General features: G+C 48.3%; 1 protein-coding gene across 3 annotated transcripts in view; it reads left to right on the top strand.

Moving 5' to 3' along the window:
* LOC145361592 (proline-rich protein 12-like) overlaps positions 1–15,945 on the top strand; it is a 73,716-nt gene that overhangs the window by 55,815 nt on the left and 1,956 nt on the right. For all 3 annotated transcript variants that reach the window (XM_080217440.1, XM_080217438.1, XM_080217439.1), the window contains 5 exons: positions 1,187–1,389; positions 9,110–9,235; positions 10,500–10,597; positions 11,720–11,872; positions 13,613–13,708. In XM_080217440.1, the coding sequence (XP_080073566.1) occupies positions 1,187–1,389; positions 9,110–9,235; positions 10,500–10,597; positions 11,720–11,872; positions 13,613–13,708 (676 nt within the window). The remainder of the gene's footprint in view (positions 1–1,186; positions 1,390–9,109; positions 9,236–10,499; positions 10,598–11,719; positions 11,873–13,612; positions 13,709–15,945) is intronic.

Raw genomic sequence — 15,945 nt, 5'->3', positions numbered from 1 at the left:
TGTGGGTCTAGCTCAGAGAGGCTGAGAAGTGAAGCCCCTTCATCCTGCCTCCCCAACACCCTGGCTGAGATCACGGGTGGAATTCTCCGGATGCGCTGGTCTAAAAGCCGGAAGTTCCCACCCGACCGTCAATGGGGTTTCACATTCTCCGCAACCCGCCCGCTAAAATTTCAGTGGCGGGCGGGATGGGAGAATTCCGGCCCGCTATGCGTTTTGCCCTGCTGGGGGAGGGAGACTCTACCTGCAGTGTACCATTATGATGACACGAAGGTCGGTGGTGTTGTGGATGGTCTGGAAGGATGGCAAAAGTTGCAGCAGGACATAAATAGGATGCAGGACTGGGCGGAGAAGTGGCAGATGGACTTCAACGTGGATAAATGCGTAGTCGTCCATTTTGGCAGAACCAACGGGATGAATGAGTACACTATCAAGGGCAAGAGTCTTGGTAGTGTTGAGGAGCAGAAGGATCTTGGGGCCCGGGTCCACAGGACTCTTAAATCGGCCTCGCAGGTGGAAGAGGTGGTCAAGAAGGCATATGGTGTACTGGCCTTCATTAATCGAGGGATTGAGTTTAGGAGTCAGGAGGTAATGCTGCAACTTTATAAGACCCTTGTCAGGCCTCATTTGGAGTACTGTGCGCAGTTCTGGTCGCCTCACTATAGGAAAGACGTAGAAGCTATTGAAAGGGTACAGAGGAGATTTACAAGGATGTTGCCTGGACTGGGAGGCATACCTTATGAAGTTAGGTTGAGGGAACTGGGTCTCTTTTCCCTGGAGAGACGAAGGTTGAGAGGCGACCTGATAGAGGTTTATAAAATGTTGAGAGGAATAGATAGGGTGGACTCTCAGAGGCTATTTCCCCGGGTTGAAATGGTTGCTACGAGAGGACACAGGTTTAAGGTGCGGGGAGGAAAGTACAGAAGTGATGTTAGGGGTAAGTTTTTCACTCAGAGGGTGGTGAGTGAATGGAATCGGCTGCCGTCAGTGGTGGTGGAGGCGAACTTGCTGGGGTCTTTTAAAAGACTTCTGGATGAGTATATGGGGTTTTATGGGATTGGGGGTTATAGATAGGTGTTGATGTGATTGGCGCAACTCGTGGGCCGAAGGGCCTGTTTGTGCTGTAGTGTTCTATGTTCTATGTTCTATTACCTCCGCTGGTGCTAACTTGTGGTGCTTGGCACTATAGGCGGCAGAGCCAGACGAAGACCACTCCAAATCGGGTACCCGTGGTAGTGAAACCGGAGCCACCAGCACGCCCAGCTTCGAAACCCAAACAGAGACCGTCCAAAGCCAAGGCTGAGCCCCCTCCGAAGAAGAGGAAAAAATGGCTGAAGGAGGTTGCTTCATCATCAGAATCAGACTCCACGCCCAACCAGCAGAGTGAAGAGGGTGAGTGGCTTTGTTTCTCCACTATTTTGTTTCCATGCCGTGTTGTGTTGGACTGTTGGACCACTCTGGACCACTCAGGAAGTCAGTGTGTGGAGTGAATGAAGCACCAGCTACTCTTGGGATTCTGTTCTGCTCTTGAACACTCCCAGGACAGGGCCAGCACAGGGTTAGATACAGAGTAAGTCTCCCTCTACACTGTCCCCCATCAAACACTCCCAGGACAGGTACAGCACGGGGTTAGATACAGAGTAAAGCTCCCTCTACACTGTCCCCCATCAAACACTCCCAGGACAGGGCCAGCACGGGGTTAGATACAGAGTAAAGCTCCCTCTACACTGTCCACCATCAAACACTCCCAGGACAGGGCCAGCACGGGGTTAGATACAGAGTAAAGCTCCCTCTACTCTGTCCCCCATCAAACACTCCCAGGACAGGTACAGCACAGGGTTAGATACAGAGTAAAGCTCCCTCTACACTGTCCCCATCAAACACTCCCAGGACAGGTACAGCACGGGGTTAGATACAGAGTAAAGCTCCCTCTACACTGTCCCCATCAAACACTCCCAGGACAGGTACAGCATGGGGTTAGATACAGAGTAAAGCTCCCTCTACACTGTCCCCCTCAACTAGTCCCAGGACAGATACAGCATGGGGTGAGATACAGAGAAAGTTATATTTGAGTTGAAGTGGTTTAAGACTTGCAAGCGGTGGTGTTCCCATTTTGGAACACCTGCTGTCTTTTTCCTTCACTAGATGGTCGAGGTCATGTTTTGGAAGGTGTTGTTGGAGGAGCTGCTGCAATGCATTTTATAGGTGGTGCGTATTGCTGCCACTGTGCATTGGTGCTGGAGGGAATGAATGTTTAGGGTGTGCATGGGGTTCCAATCAGGCAGGCTGCTTTGTTTTGGACAGTGTCGAGCTGCTTGAGTGTTGTTGGAGCTGTGCCCATCAAGGCAAGTGGGAACTTTTCCATCACACTCCTCGTGCTTGCCTATCAGATATGTCCAGACACGTATAATGTGGTTTAAACTGTATCTTCATTAGACCAGCAAAATAAGTGTGAAGTCTGCACGTTTTCCCCATGTCTGCATGGGTTTCTCCTGGGTGCTCCGGTTTCCTCCCACAGTCCAGTAGACCTGCTGGTTTGGTGCATTGGCCGTGCTAAATTCTCCCTCAAAAAAAGGGGTGACACAGGAATAGGCCCTTCGGCACTCTAATCCTGTACTGACCATGCTGTCCGACTGAACTAAACCCCCTACTCTTCCGGAGACCATATCCTTCAATTCCCAGCCTATTTGTGCATTTGTCAAGACGCCCCTTAAAACTCAGCATTGTATCTGTTCCACTACCTTCCCCATAGCGAGTTCCAGGCACCCTCTGTGTAAAAAAAGCTTGCCTCGTACATCTCCTTTCAACCTTGCCGCTCGCACCTTAAACCTGTGCCCCCTAGTAATTGACTCTTCCATTCTGGGAGAAAGCTTCTGACTATCCACTCTGTCCATGCCTCTCATAATCTTGTAGACTTCTATCAGGTCTCCCCTCAACCTCCGTCGTTCCAGTGAGAGCAAACCAAGTTTCTCCAACCTCTCCTCATAGCTAATGCCCTCCATACCAGGCAACATCCTGGTAAATCTTTTCTGTACCCTTTCCAAAGCCTCCACATCCTTCTGGTAGTGTGATGACCAGAATTGAACACTATATTCCAAGTGCGGCCTAACTAAGGTTCTATAAATCTGCAACATGACTTGCCAATTTTTAAACTCAGTGTCCCGACCAATGAAGGCAAGCATACAGTGTGCCTTCTTGACTACCTTCTCCACCTGCGTTGCCACTTTCAGTGACTTGTGTACCTGTACACCCAGATCCCTCTGCCTATCAATCCTCTAAAGGATTCTGCCATTTACTGTATATTTCCCATCTGAATTAGACCTTCCAAAATGCATTACCTCACATTTGTTCAGATTAAACTCCATGTACCATCTCTCCATCCTCCAACCGATCTATATCCTGCCGTATCCTCTGATGGTCCTCATCGCTATTCATAATTCCACCAACCCTTGTGTCATCTGCAAACTTACTAATCAAACCAGTTACATTTTCCTTCAAACCAATTATATTACAAACAGCAAAGGTCCCAGCACTGATCCCTGAGGAATGCCACTTGTCACAGCCCTCCATTCAGAAACGCACCCTTCCACTGATCCCCTCTGGGGTGGTTAAGAGGACATTGAACAAATATGTAAGAGAGAATGGATTTGGAATCACTGAATCCCTACAGTGCAGGAGGAGGCCATTCGGCCCATTGAGGCTGCACTGACAGCAATCCCACCCAGGCCCTATCCACGTAACCCCACACACTTACCCTGCTGACAACAAGAGAGCATGGCCAGTCCACCCTAACCCGCACATCTTTGGACTTAAAATTTAGAAGGTTAGGAGAGTGGGGTTAGATGAATGAGGGTCAGAAGGTGAAGGCTTGTGCGGAGCCTGAAAGGGCAGTGTAGACCAGATGGGCTAAACGCCTGTGCTGTAACTGCTATATATGTTTCTAATTTGGCCTGAGCTCCAGCAGACTGGCAAACTGACGGTCAATTTGTGTAGTTCTCGGGTAATCGCAGTGCTGCCGATTATAATCTCCCCCGGGGAATCATTTGTTTGAAAGTAAACACGATAGATGGACTTTGAAGTGAAATAAAAATTTCTCGGCCTGACTCGGTGCCTCTGGAAGGCCGGGGTCTGGTGAGGATGGCCGTGGTTTAGCTTTTAAGTGTGGCTGGGCCTTGACTGCTTTGTGATCCTCTCGCAGGAAGCAGCACCTGAACAGAGTTGTGGGAGCCGGTGTTCCCTCAGACTTTTCCCTGATGCGCTGGGACCTGTTGTGTCCGCAGGGGCATTCCAGATCGCTGTGCCTGCATGCCTCAGAGTGAACGTGAGGGAAAGGGGTGATGCAACAAGCATCTGTGTTGACTGCCTTGGTCAATGGTTACCGCAGCCTGGGAAGATTTTAATTTATTATTCTCACGTATGTTGGGATGCAGTGAAAAGTACTGCTTCTCGTGCGCTTTACGGACAAATCGTACCATTCATCACAGAATCCCCACAGGCCTCGTGAGGCTATTTGGCCCATTGAGTCTGCACTGATCCCATCCAGATCCTATCCCTGTAACCCCATTTACCCTAGCTAGTCTCCCTGATACTGAGTGGCTAATCCACCTAACCCGCACATCTTTGCAACGTGGGAGGAAACCCGCGCAGACACGGGGAGAACGTGCAAACTCCACACAGATAGTGACTGGGAATTGAACCCAGGTCCCTGGTGCTGTGAGGCAACAGTGCTAACCGCTGTATCACCCTGCCATCCTTCATAGAGAAGGAAAGGAGAGGGTGCAAAATGTAGTGTCACATTCGTAGCTAGGGTGTAGAGAAAGTTCGGCCTAATATAAGATAGATCCATTCAAAGGTCTGTTGGCATCAGGGAAGAAGCTGTTCTTTGATTTGATTTGATTTATTATTGTCACGTATTATACAATGAAAAGTATTGTTTCTCGCACGCTATACAAAGCATACTTTTCATTGAGAAGGAAACGAGAGCTTGCAGAACGTAGTGTTAAAGTCATAGCTAGGGTGTAGAGAAAGATCAACTTAATACGAGATAAGTCCATTCAAAAGTCTGGCAACATGAAGAAGTTGTTCTTGAGTCGATTGGTAGGTGATCTCAGACTTTTGTATCTTCTTCCCATCCAGGGTATGTGGGGTCTTTGATTATGCTGTCTGCTTTCCTGAGGCAGTGGGAAGTGTAGACAGAGTCAATGGTTTGCGTGATGGATTGGGCTACATTCATGGTCTTTTGTAAAGAGAGCAGGAGCCATAGCAAGCTGTAATACAACCACAAAGATGCATCTTTCTATGGTGCAGCTGTAAATGTTGGTGAGGTTTACCAGGATGCTGCCTTGGAGGGAAGGAGCAGCTGGTCAAACTCGGGTTGTTTTTTCTGGAGCGGTGGAGGCTGAGGGGAGACCTGATAGAAGACTATAAAATTATGAAAGGCACAGATAGGGTTGACAATCAGTGTCATTTTCCCAGAGTCGAAGTATCTAATATACGGGACATGCACTTAAGCTGAGAGGCAGTAAGTTCAAAGGAGATGTGAGGGGTAATTTTTTTAGAGAGTGGTAGGTGTCTGGAACACACTGCCAGGAATGGTGGTAGAGGCAGATACGATAGGGGCATTTAAAGGGCTTTTAGGAATAAAGGGAAATGGACCAAGGGCAGGAGAAGGGATTAGTTTAATATTTTGTCATGTTCAGCACAACGTTTTGGACCAAAGGGCTTGTTCCTGTGCTGTACTGTTCTCTGTACTACTGAATGTGCTTCCACTGTTCTGTCAAGGTGGCATGGCGGCACAGTGGTGAGCACTGCTGCCTCACAGCGCCAGGGGCTCTGGTTCGATTCCTGGCTCGGGTCACTGTCTGTGTGGAGTCTGCACATTCTCCCCATTTATGCATGGGTTTCCTCCAGGTGCTCCGGTTTCTTCCCACCGTCCAAAGATGTGTGGGTTAGGTGGATTGGCTGTGCTAAATTGCCCCTTAGTGTCAGAGAGACCAGCTGGGTAAATGCATGGGGTAAGAGGGAACAAGGCCTGGGTGGGATTGTGGTATTGATGGGCCGAATGGTCTCCTGCACTGTAAGACTCTTTGAGCGCACTCATAACAACACACTGTGCTTAAAACTAAGAATTCTCCTCATCCTTATGCAGGTTGTTCTCTGCTTGGGGCATGACCCCATGGATTGAGTCGCTTGCCCAGACAGATTCTCTTCGAGTGCGATACAGATCGATGGGCTGATCAATTATTGCTGCTGATCCGAAGTCTCTGTTTGCCCATTCTGTTTCCCACGGGTGTTCCCAGTGTATGTTGTTGGATATTGGTCAGGACGTGAAACTTGGCAAATGACCACCTCTCTACTTGAGACAACAAAAACGAAATGAAGACAGTACCCACAATCCAGAGGGTGGTGGGGGTCTGGAACTCTGCCTGGAAGGGTGGTGGAGGCAGAGATCCTCATAATATTTAAGAAGTACTTAGATGTGGGGCGGCACAGTGGTTCGCACTGCTGCATCACAGCGCCAGGGACCCGGGGTTTGGTTCTCGGCCTGGGGTCACTGCCTGTGTGGAGTTTGCACATTCTCCCCGTGTCTGTGTGGGATTCCGCCTACAGTCTAAAGATGTGCTGATTAGGTTGATTGGCCATGCTAAATTGACCCTGGTGTCGGGGGAAAGCCGGATAAATAGGCAGTGTGATGGGAATGGGGCCTGGGTGGGATTGTGGTCGGTCCAGACTCGCTGGGCCAAATCGCCTCCTTTTGCATTGTCGGGATGCTATGCAATGATGCTATCGTATGTTCACTACAAGGCTATGGAACAAGTGCCGGAAAATGGGATTAGAACAGTTGGATGGTTTATTTTTGATTGGCGCAGACTCAATGGGCCAAAGGGCCTTTTTCTGTGCTGCAGATCTCTATGACACTCATAGAATCCTACAGTGCAGGAGGAGGCCATTCGGCCCATTGAGCCTGTACTGACCACAATCCCCCCCCGGCCAGGCCCCATCTCCCATGCATTTACCCTAGCTCGTCCCCCTGACGATAACAGGCAATTTAGCTTGGCCAATCCACCTAAGCTGCACATCTTTGGACCATGGGAGGAAACTGGAGGACACCCACGCAGACACAGGGAGAACGTCCAGACTTCACACAGAGTGACCCAAGGCCGGGAATCGTACCCAGGACCCTGGTGCTGTGAGACAGCAGTGCTAACCACTGTGCCACCGTGCCGCCCTAGGCGGTTTCTGGCTCCCTGCTGAAATAAAGTGAATGATTGGGTTCAATAAACGGTTATGACTCCATCAGGGCCCTTCAATTTGCTGGTTCCATCCACAATGGGTATTATCGTAAAATTGAGGCCTGAAAATATGAATAATTCAGCAATATTTAATTGAGGGCAGCGAAGGTTAATTAGCCAATAATCTATCGTAAAAATGCAACTTGATATAATCGCTGTAAATCAGTGGCTGTGTGTAAGGAAGAAAGATTTCCATTCGCATTGCCGCTGTCACAATATAGGATATCTCAATGCTTTTATGTATGATCATCGTAGAATCTCTACAGTGCAGAAGAAGGCCATTCGGCCCATCAAGTCTGCACCAACCACAATCCCAACCAGGCCCTATCCCCGTAACCCCATGCATTTCCCCCTGACACTACGGGGCAATTTAGCATGGCCAATTCACCTAACCTGCACATCTTTGGGCTGTGGGAGGAAACCAGAGCACCCAGAGGAAACCCATGCAGATATAGGGAGAATGTGCAAACTTCACACAGACAACGACCCAAGCTGGGAATCGAATCCCAGGTCCCTGGCACTGTGAGGCAGCAGTGCTAACCATGTGCCATCGTGCCACCCTGCATGAAGTATTTCTAAACATCGAACCATAGGAATGAGGAGCGGCAGTGGGCCATTCAGCCCTTCAAGCCGTTTAACACAGTTGTGGCTGATCTTATCCTGCTCTCAACTCCACTTTGCTGCCTGCTCCCCATAGCCCTTCATCTGCTTTTCATCAGAAACATACCTTGACTATGTTAATTGATTGATTGATCAGGGAAGACAATGGCCCAGTGGTATTTTCGCTAGACCATCAATCCAGAAATTCAGCTAATGTTCTGGGGGCCTGGGTTCGAATCCCACCACGGCAGATGGTGGAATTTGAATTCAATAAAAATATCTAGAATTAAGAATCTACTGATGACCTATTGTCGATAGTCAGAAAAACCCATCTCGTTCATTAATGTCCTTTATGGAAGGAAATCTGCCATCCTTACCCAGTCTGGCCTGTATGTGACTTCAGAGCCACAGCAATATGGTTGACTCTCAACTGTCCTCCAAGGGCAAGTAGGGATGGGCAATAAATGCTGGCCCAGCCAGCGATGCCCATGTCCCATTCCTGAATGATTCAGCCTCCACTGCAGTCTGGGGCAGGGAGTTCCAGATTCGCAACCCTCTGAGAGAAGTAGTTTCTCCTCATCTCGGTTTAAAGTTTATTTATTAGTGTCACAAGTAGGCTTACATTAACACGGCAATGAAGTTACTGTGAAAATCCCCTAGTTGCCACACTAAGGCGCCTATTCGGGTACACTGAGGGAGAATTTAGCACGGCCATTGCACCTTAACCAGCATGTCTTTCAGACCATGGGAGGAAACCGGAGCACCCAGAGGAAGAACGTGCAGACTCCACACATACAGCGACGCAAGTCGGGAATCGAACCGGGGTTCCCGGCGCTGTGAGGCCGCAGTGCTAACCGCTGTGCCACTAAGCTGCCCCCTATGGAATGTGTTTTGAAATGTGGTCACTGTTGTGGTGTCTGGGCAATTGAACCAGGTTGCTCAGGAGTAAGTTTTGTACTGATAACGTTTCCGTGTGCTGTAGCCAGGGTGGCAAAGTGCAAAGCTGCAGCACTAGTGGTGGGAGGCTGGAAGTACAGTGTGATACGTTTACATAACTGGTCACTATTGTAAATGTGGACACAGGTATTTGTGTCTCTGGGGAGTGTTGAGCCTGGACGTTGCGGCAGGTGTCTGTAAATCAGGAAGTTCTTTTTTCTTCCAAATATACTGTTACAAATTTGAAAATAGGTGATTAATTGTGACCTCTTCCCTTGCCACAGAACGGATTCCCACGGGCCGCATTCTGAACACGCGGGCAATGAAGGAGATGTACAAGAGCTACATTGAGTTATTGGTCAGTGCTGCCCTTGACCCAGCCATGATCGAAACAATTGAGGCCAACAACGGTAGGAATGATCAAGTTTATTCATTATATATTTGTCACAATTCGTCAGGGAAGGCGATGGCCTAGTGGTATTGTCGCTAGACTATTAATCCAGGAACTCGGCTAATGTTTTGGGGACCTGGGTTCGAATCCCGCCACAGCAGATGGTGGAGTTTTAATTCAATAAAAAAAATCTCGAATTAAGAATCTACTGATGACCATGAAACTGTTGTCGATTGTTGGAAAAACCCATCTTGTTCATTATTGTCCTTGAGGGAAGGAAATCTGCCTTCCTTATCCGGTCTAGCCTACATGTGACTACAGAACCATGGCAATATGGTTGACTATCAACTGCCCTCAGGCAACCAGGGATTGGCAGAAAATGCTGGGGTCAATGCACCTAACCAGGACTGTGGGAGGAAACCGGAGCACCTGGAGGAAACCCACGCAGACACGAGGAGAATGTACAAACTCCACACAGACAGTGACCCAAGCCGGGAATCGAACCCGGGTCCCTGGCACTGAGACTGCAGTGCTAATCACTGCCACCGTGCCACTCTTATCATGATCAACTTGTGAACCGTATATTGGTTTTGAGTGAGAAAACTTATTTCCAAATTTTTGCTGTTATCCCCAATCCATGTTTTCATTTTCTCACTCCTTTTCTCTTGCTTCTCTGATTGTGCACTTGAGACCTCCCCCCCGCCCAAACTCCAGGTTACCTCGCCTTCCTGTCATCTCATTTTGTTTTTCAGGGGGTGAGGTTGCTGGGGTAGTGAAAGGAATTATCTGCCAATGTTTCTGAAAATGCTACCAAAAACCTGTAGGATTGAATCCTAGTATCATAGAATCTTTGCAGTACAGAATCCAACAAAACATCTTGTCCAAGACCACCTCTTTCCCCATTCCTGTGCTATTCCCGTTACTCCACTAATCCAACTAATCTGCACATCTTTGGACACGAAGGGGCAAATTAACATGGCTATTCCACCCAACTACACATTTTGGGCCACTGAGGGGCAATTTAACATGACCAATCCACATTACCTGCACATCTTGGGATACTAACGGCCAATTTAGCACGGCCAATCCACCTAACGTGCACATCTTTGGGCTGTGGGAGGAAACCAGAGAACCCGGAGGAAACCCATGCAGACACGGGGAGAATGTGCAAACTCCACACAGCTGGTGACCCAAGGCCAGAATTAAACCAGGGGTCGCTGGCGCTGTGAGGTATCGTGCCACTGCTGTTCGCTGCTAATTTATATCATTGCTTTTCGTTGCAGATGAACTTTATTTACCGACTATGAGGAAGATTGATGGCATTTTAACGGAACACAAGAAACGCGTGACAAAGCGAGTGTCTCTGAGCTCCTCGCTGCAGGTACCTGTGTGACTGTTTACGTACCTTGACTAAAGTCCATGTGTCAACGCTGTCCGAGGTATCGTCATGACAGCCTCTCAACCATTAACTCTGTCTACATTTCCCGCTGTTTTCGAAAAGCAGCCAGCATAATTAAGGACTCCGCTCACCCCGGACATTCTCTCTTCTGCCTCCTTCTGTTGGGAAAAAGACACAAAAGTCTGAGGTCACGTACCAACCGACTCAAGAACAGCTTCTTCCCTGCTGCCTTTTCAATGGACTTACCTTGCATTAGGTTGATCTTTCTCTACACCCTAGCTAAAAGTTAAAGTTTATTTATTAGTGTCACAAGTAGGGTTGCATTAACACTGCAATGAATTTACTGTCCCTGTCCCTAGTCGCCACAGTCCGGCAATAAAAAGAATCTTCAGCAACAGTTGCCACCTGGAGGGATGAGACTTCCCACTTGAAGTAGTTAATTTTTAGTTCCAGATGGGTTAACTGACAGTGATTAGCAATTATCGTGTCATTAGCAGTGAATTTGTTGAATTCAACTTTTGTGGTTTGTTTAGTTTGTAGTTAGCATTACAGGAGCCTGGTGCTACTCGATGCCAGATGGGCACCAGATGCCATTCACCAATGATGATCACCTTGGGCAGCAATTTTTGAATATTTGCATATAGCTGCACAAAGGCCTCTTGTGTAATGTTGCAGTAACATTTACACATAGAATCCCTGCAGTGCCAAAGGAGGCCCTTTGGCCCATTTGAGTCTGCACTGACTCTCCAACTGAGTGTCTTTCCCAGGCCCTATCTTCCACTCTCTCCTCATGACCCGGCACATTTAATCCGTTAAATGACACATCTTAGGGCAATTTAGCACTGCTAATCCACCTAACCTGCACATCTCTGGAGTGTGGGAGGAAACCCACGCAGACATGGGGAGAATATGCAGATCTCCACACAGACGGTGACCCGAGGCTGGAAGCTAACATGGCTCCCTGGCGCTGTGAAGCAGCAATGCTAACCACTGTACCACCGTGCCACCCACATCACAGCGAGTGTTATGAGCCTCGCTGGTCTTTGGTTGAAAGGATCTGGACATTGGGTAATATTTTGGCTCTGTGCATGTACTCTGTTACAGGAGGGGCTGCAGGCATTTCCTCAACTGGTCGTCGAAGACTGCGAAGCGGACCGCAAGGGCATCCCAGCCAACTCGGTGAAGTTAAAAGTGGCCGGTGCGCCATACAACAGGAAGACACTCAACCAGCTAAAGAAGAACGTACCGCGGCCACAGGTAGGGATCCCTCTGATTTGGCGCCAATCCGGGGAATGGCAGGGGGAGGCATTGAGCGAGCGGGTGCCACCTATTGATGCTTTTCAAGAGGTTCAGTTGTGAGACAAATTGGTTTACGTGCTGATCCTTCTCATTGGGCTCAATGGTACGTCAGATCAAGTCATCACAGGAGGGTGGGTAGAGTGGGGAGCAGGGCAGGTGAAGGTTATTTCTGACTCCCCTAGTATTGAGTAGCTGGCTGACCTGTTGTTGGGAGAGTCACTCGGCTAGACGTCGGAGAGCCGATGATACCAGTGGAATTCTACCCAAGTCAGTGATGTGGTGTTGGAATGGAGGAACAAGAGGTCATTGATCTCGTGTCCACATGTCAATCCTTGGCCAGTTGCAAGCTGGAGAAGCAGCACCTCATTTTCCAATTGGTTGCATTACAGTCCTGGGGACCCAATCTTGAATTTGGCAGCTTTAAATTTTGACCTTTTGACCTCCATCTTTGGCAGCGATTGGGTTCGGGGCTGGCTTCTGACTGGGGCAGAGATTGCCTGTTATTCGGAAGGCAAGTTACAGATGACACTCAGTGATGCTTTGATCTCCCAGACTGGATTTGACATCCTGAGAGAGCCGGAGTGGCATTTTCCCAAATTTCCCCTCTCTGAGTGGCCCTGGGGTTATTTTTGTTGGCCTCTCCCAGGACATCAGAAGACTGCGGGGATGGGGGAGGGTTGGGAGGGTGTGTCTACAGGTAGAATGCATTTAATCATGATGGCCTCCTGCAATAGGATTATAGAATCATAGAAACTTTACCGTGCAGAAGGAGGCCACTCAGCCATCGAGACTGCACCAACAACAATACCACCCAAGCCCTTTTCCTGTAACTCCATGCATTTACCCTGCTAATCCCTCTGACACTAAGAGGCAAGTTAGCATGGCCAATCTAACCTGCACATCTTTGGAGTGTGGGAGGAAACCAGAGCACCCGGAGGATACCCACTCAGATACGGGGAGAATGCGTAAATCCAAACAGACAGTGACCCAGGGCTGGAATCGAACCCCTGGCGCTGTGAGACAGCAGTGCTAACTGCTGAGCCACTGTTCCACCCTGTTCATTTAGGAGGTAAATGCTTTGGATGGGTAACACTGCAGCTAAATATTAATCATGGCATCACGGTGGTTGGCATTGCTGTCTCACAGCTCCAGGGACCTGGGTTTGATTCCCGGCTTGGGTCACTGTCTGTGTAGAGTCTGCACGTTCTCCCCTGTTTATGTGGGTTTCCTCTGGATGCTCTGGTTTCCTCCCACAGTCTGAAAGACATGCTGGTTAGATGCATTGACCCGAAGAGGCACCGGAGATTGGCGACTAGGTGACTTTCACAGTAACTTCATTGCAGTGCTAATGTAAGTCTTACTTGTGACTAATAAATAAACTTCAAATAAACTTTTTATTTTATTTTTTTCGGCCTTCGGTTGAGTGTCTGGGTGGAGTTTGCACTTTCTTCCCATGGGTGACCCGAGGCCGGAATTGAACCCTAGCGCGGTGTGGCAGCGGTGCTAAACCACTGTGTCACCCTGCCGCCCGTGGATGAAGCAACTGTTTCTTTTTCCACCCCCTCTTGCCCTTGAGTTTTGCCTATGTGTGTTTGACGGAAAGGCAATAGTTGACCAGTTTGCAGTGCGTGTAAGCTGGCATTGCCCACACTGTGCGTTCGTTGACTTTGGAGATCTTCCCTCTGTTTGTTTTTCCAGGACTTCCAAGTGGAGGCGGAGAAATTGCAGTTTTACACTTTGTTTCACTCCCTCCATCACTACAAGTACCACACATTACTGCATTGCAAGGAGCAGGTGAGTTCGTTCCTCTCCGGTCTCTTCCTCCTTTCAAAAAAAACCCCGTGTGAATTGATTTATAATACTCCACTCTCCAGCTGTCTCTTCCCCCTATGTCTTGGATTGTGTGACTGAACTGGGGACTGTTGTCCGAGTGGAGGCGGTAAGGGAAGATTTCATAAAGGCATTCAAAATTACAAAAGGTTTTGACAGAGCAAATAGGGACAAATAGTTCTCGCTGGCAGGAGAGTTGGTCACTAGAGGACACAGATTTAAGGACACAGGAGCAGGACCAGACCAGGTGGCCTGTCAAGCACGTTCTGCCATCTAATACGATCCTGGCTGATCTTTCCTGCCTGATCCCCGTATCCCTTAATTCCCTGAGAGACCAAAACTCTGTCAATTCCAGCATTAAATATATTCCAATGATACAAGATCAGCTAAAAGATATCTGCCTATCCCAACCTTAAATATACCGACAACACAAGATCAAACAACAGATCTCTTTCTCTCTCTGCTTGGAATATATTCCAATGATACAAGATCAAATAAAAGGACAAGAGGTGATGTGAGGATTTTTAAAAAATTAATATTGTGAGTGGTTGTGATCTGGAACTTGCTGCCTGAAAGGGCGGTGGAAGCAGATTCGATAACTTTTGAAACAGTGTTGGATACTTCAAAAAGAAAACTGGACAGGGTTATGGGATAAGTGCAGGGGAGTGAGGCTACTTGGATTAGCCCTTTCAAAGGGGCAGCACTGACGAATGGGCTGAATGGCTTCCTCCCCCACTGTTAAGGTTCTATTACGCTCCGCAGCTAGTTGCGGGTAGACCCTGTCATAGAAGGAACTCTTCAAAATGCAAATAGTAAAAATATTACAAACTTATTCCAACTTAAAAATCAAAGAAAGGGTTTCTCCCCATGTCTGCGTGGGTTTCCTCCGGGTGCTCCGGTTTGCTCCCACAGTCTGAAAGATGTGCAGGTTAGGTGAATTAGCCATGCTAAACTGCCCCTTAGTGTCAGGGGGACTAGCTTGGGTAAATGCATGGGGTTACAGGGATAGAGCCTGGGTGGGATTGTGGTCAATGCAGACACGATGGGCTGAATGGCCTCTGTCTGCACTGTAGAATTCTGTGATTCTATGATACGGTAGTGTGGTGCATATAATAGTGAATTAGTATGCCAAAGGTTATAGGTTCAAATCTGACCAAGGTCAGTTGTCAGATTGAATTAATATCACTCTCATAATTTGTTGCTGTGGACACCAGACACTGACCATGAAACCATTGTCAATTGTTGTAAAAACCCATCTGGTTCACTAATGTCCTTTAGGGAAGGAAATCTGCTGTACTTTCCCGGTCTGGCCTACGTGTGACTCCAGATCCACAGCAATGTGGTTGACTCTCAACTGCCGTCTGAAATGGCCGAGCAAACTATTCAGTTGTACCAGTCCAAGGATGGACAGTAAATGCTGGCCAGCCGGATAAGCCCACGTCCCACAGATGAATTAAAAGAGGTTGATTCTCAATTCCCTCAGGGTAACTGGGCACTTAGCAATGGATACTCCCTCACCAAGACCAAATAATTTGTAAAAACAAATCCTGTCTAAATTATCTAAACTGATTTTGATGAGATCTGACAGATCTGTGTGCCTTCCTCTGTTTCAATCCATCCTCTGCCTTACTACCCCTCAACCTAATGCTTTCTCATTAGAATGGTAGAAACCCTACAGTGCAGGAGGAGGCCATTTGGCCCATTGAGTCTGCACCGATGACCATCCGACCCCAGGATCTATCCCCATAACCCCAAACGTTGACCCCACTAAATCCCTCTAACCTAAACATCGCGGGACACCACGGGCAAGACAGCACGGCCCAGCAACCCAACATGCACATCTTTGAACCCACGCAGACACAGGGAGAATGTGCAAACTCCACACAGACAGTAACTCAAGCCGGGAATTGAACCCGGATCCCTGGAGCTGTGAGGCAGCAGTGTTAACCGCTGTGCTCCCCTGACCTGGTTGGATAAGGGGATGCATTGGCACTGCAGGAAATTCAGTCATAATCAAACTTGCCTCGAGGAAGTGCCAGACTGATGCTTAAAGACCTCAACTGAGGCTTAAGGCATTGTAAAACTGCAGTAATTGTAGTTTTACCCTGACCTTTTCCTGCTGCAGGAATTGTTCACTTGTGATACAGACTTAAGACTATTTTTACAATCGGTCAATGTGATGGAAGCAGTATTGGGACCAA

Source organism: Carcharhinus amblyrhynchos, chromosome 35, assembly GCF_965287045.1.
Source record: "Carcharhinus amblyrhynchos chromosome 35, sCarAmb.v2.hapA, whole genome shotgun sequence".
Taxonomy (NCBI): domain Eukaryota; kingdom Metazoa; phylum Chordata; class Chondrichthyes; order Carcharhiniformes; family Carcharhinidae; genus Carcharhinus; species Carcharhinus amblyrhynchos.
Note: the sequence above shows the minus strand (reverse complement) of the source record. Positions and strands in the feature narration are given on the sequence as shown.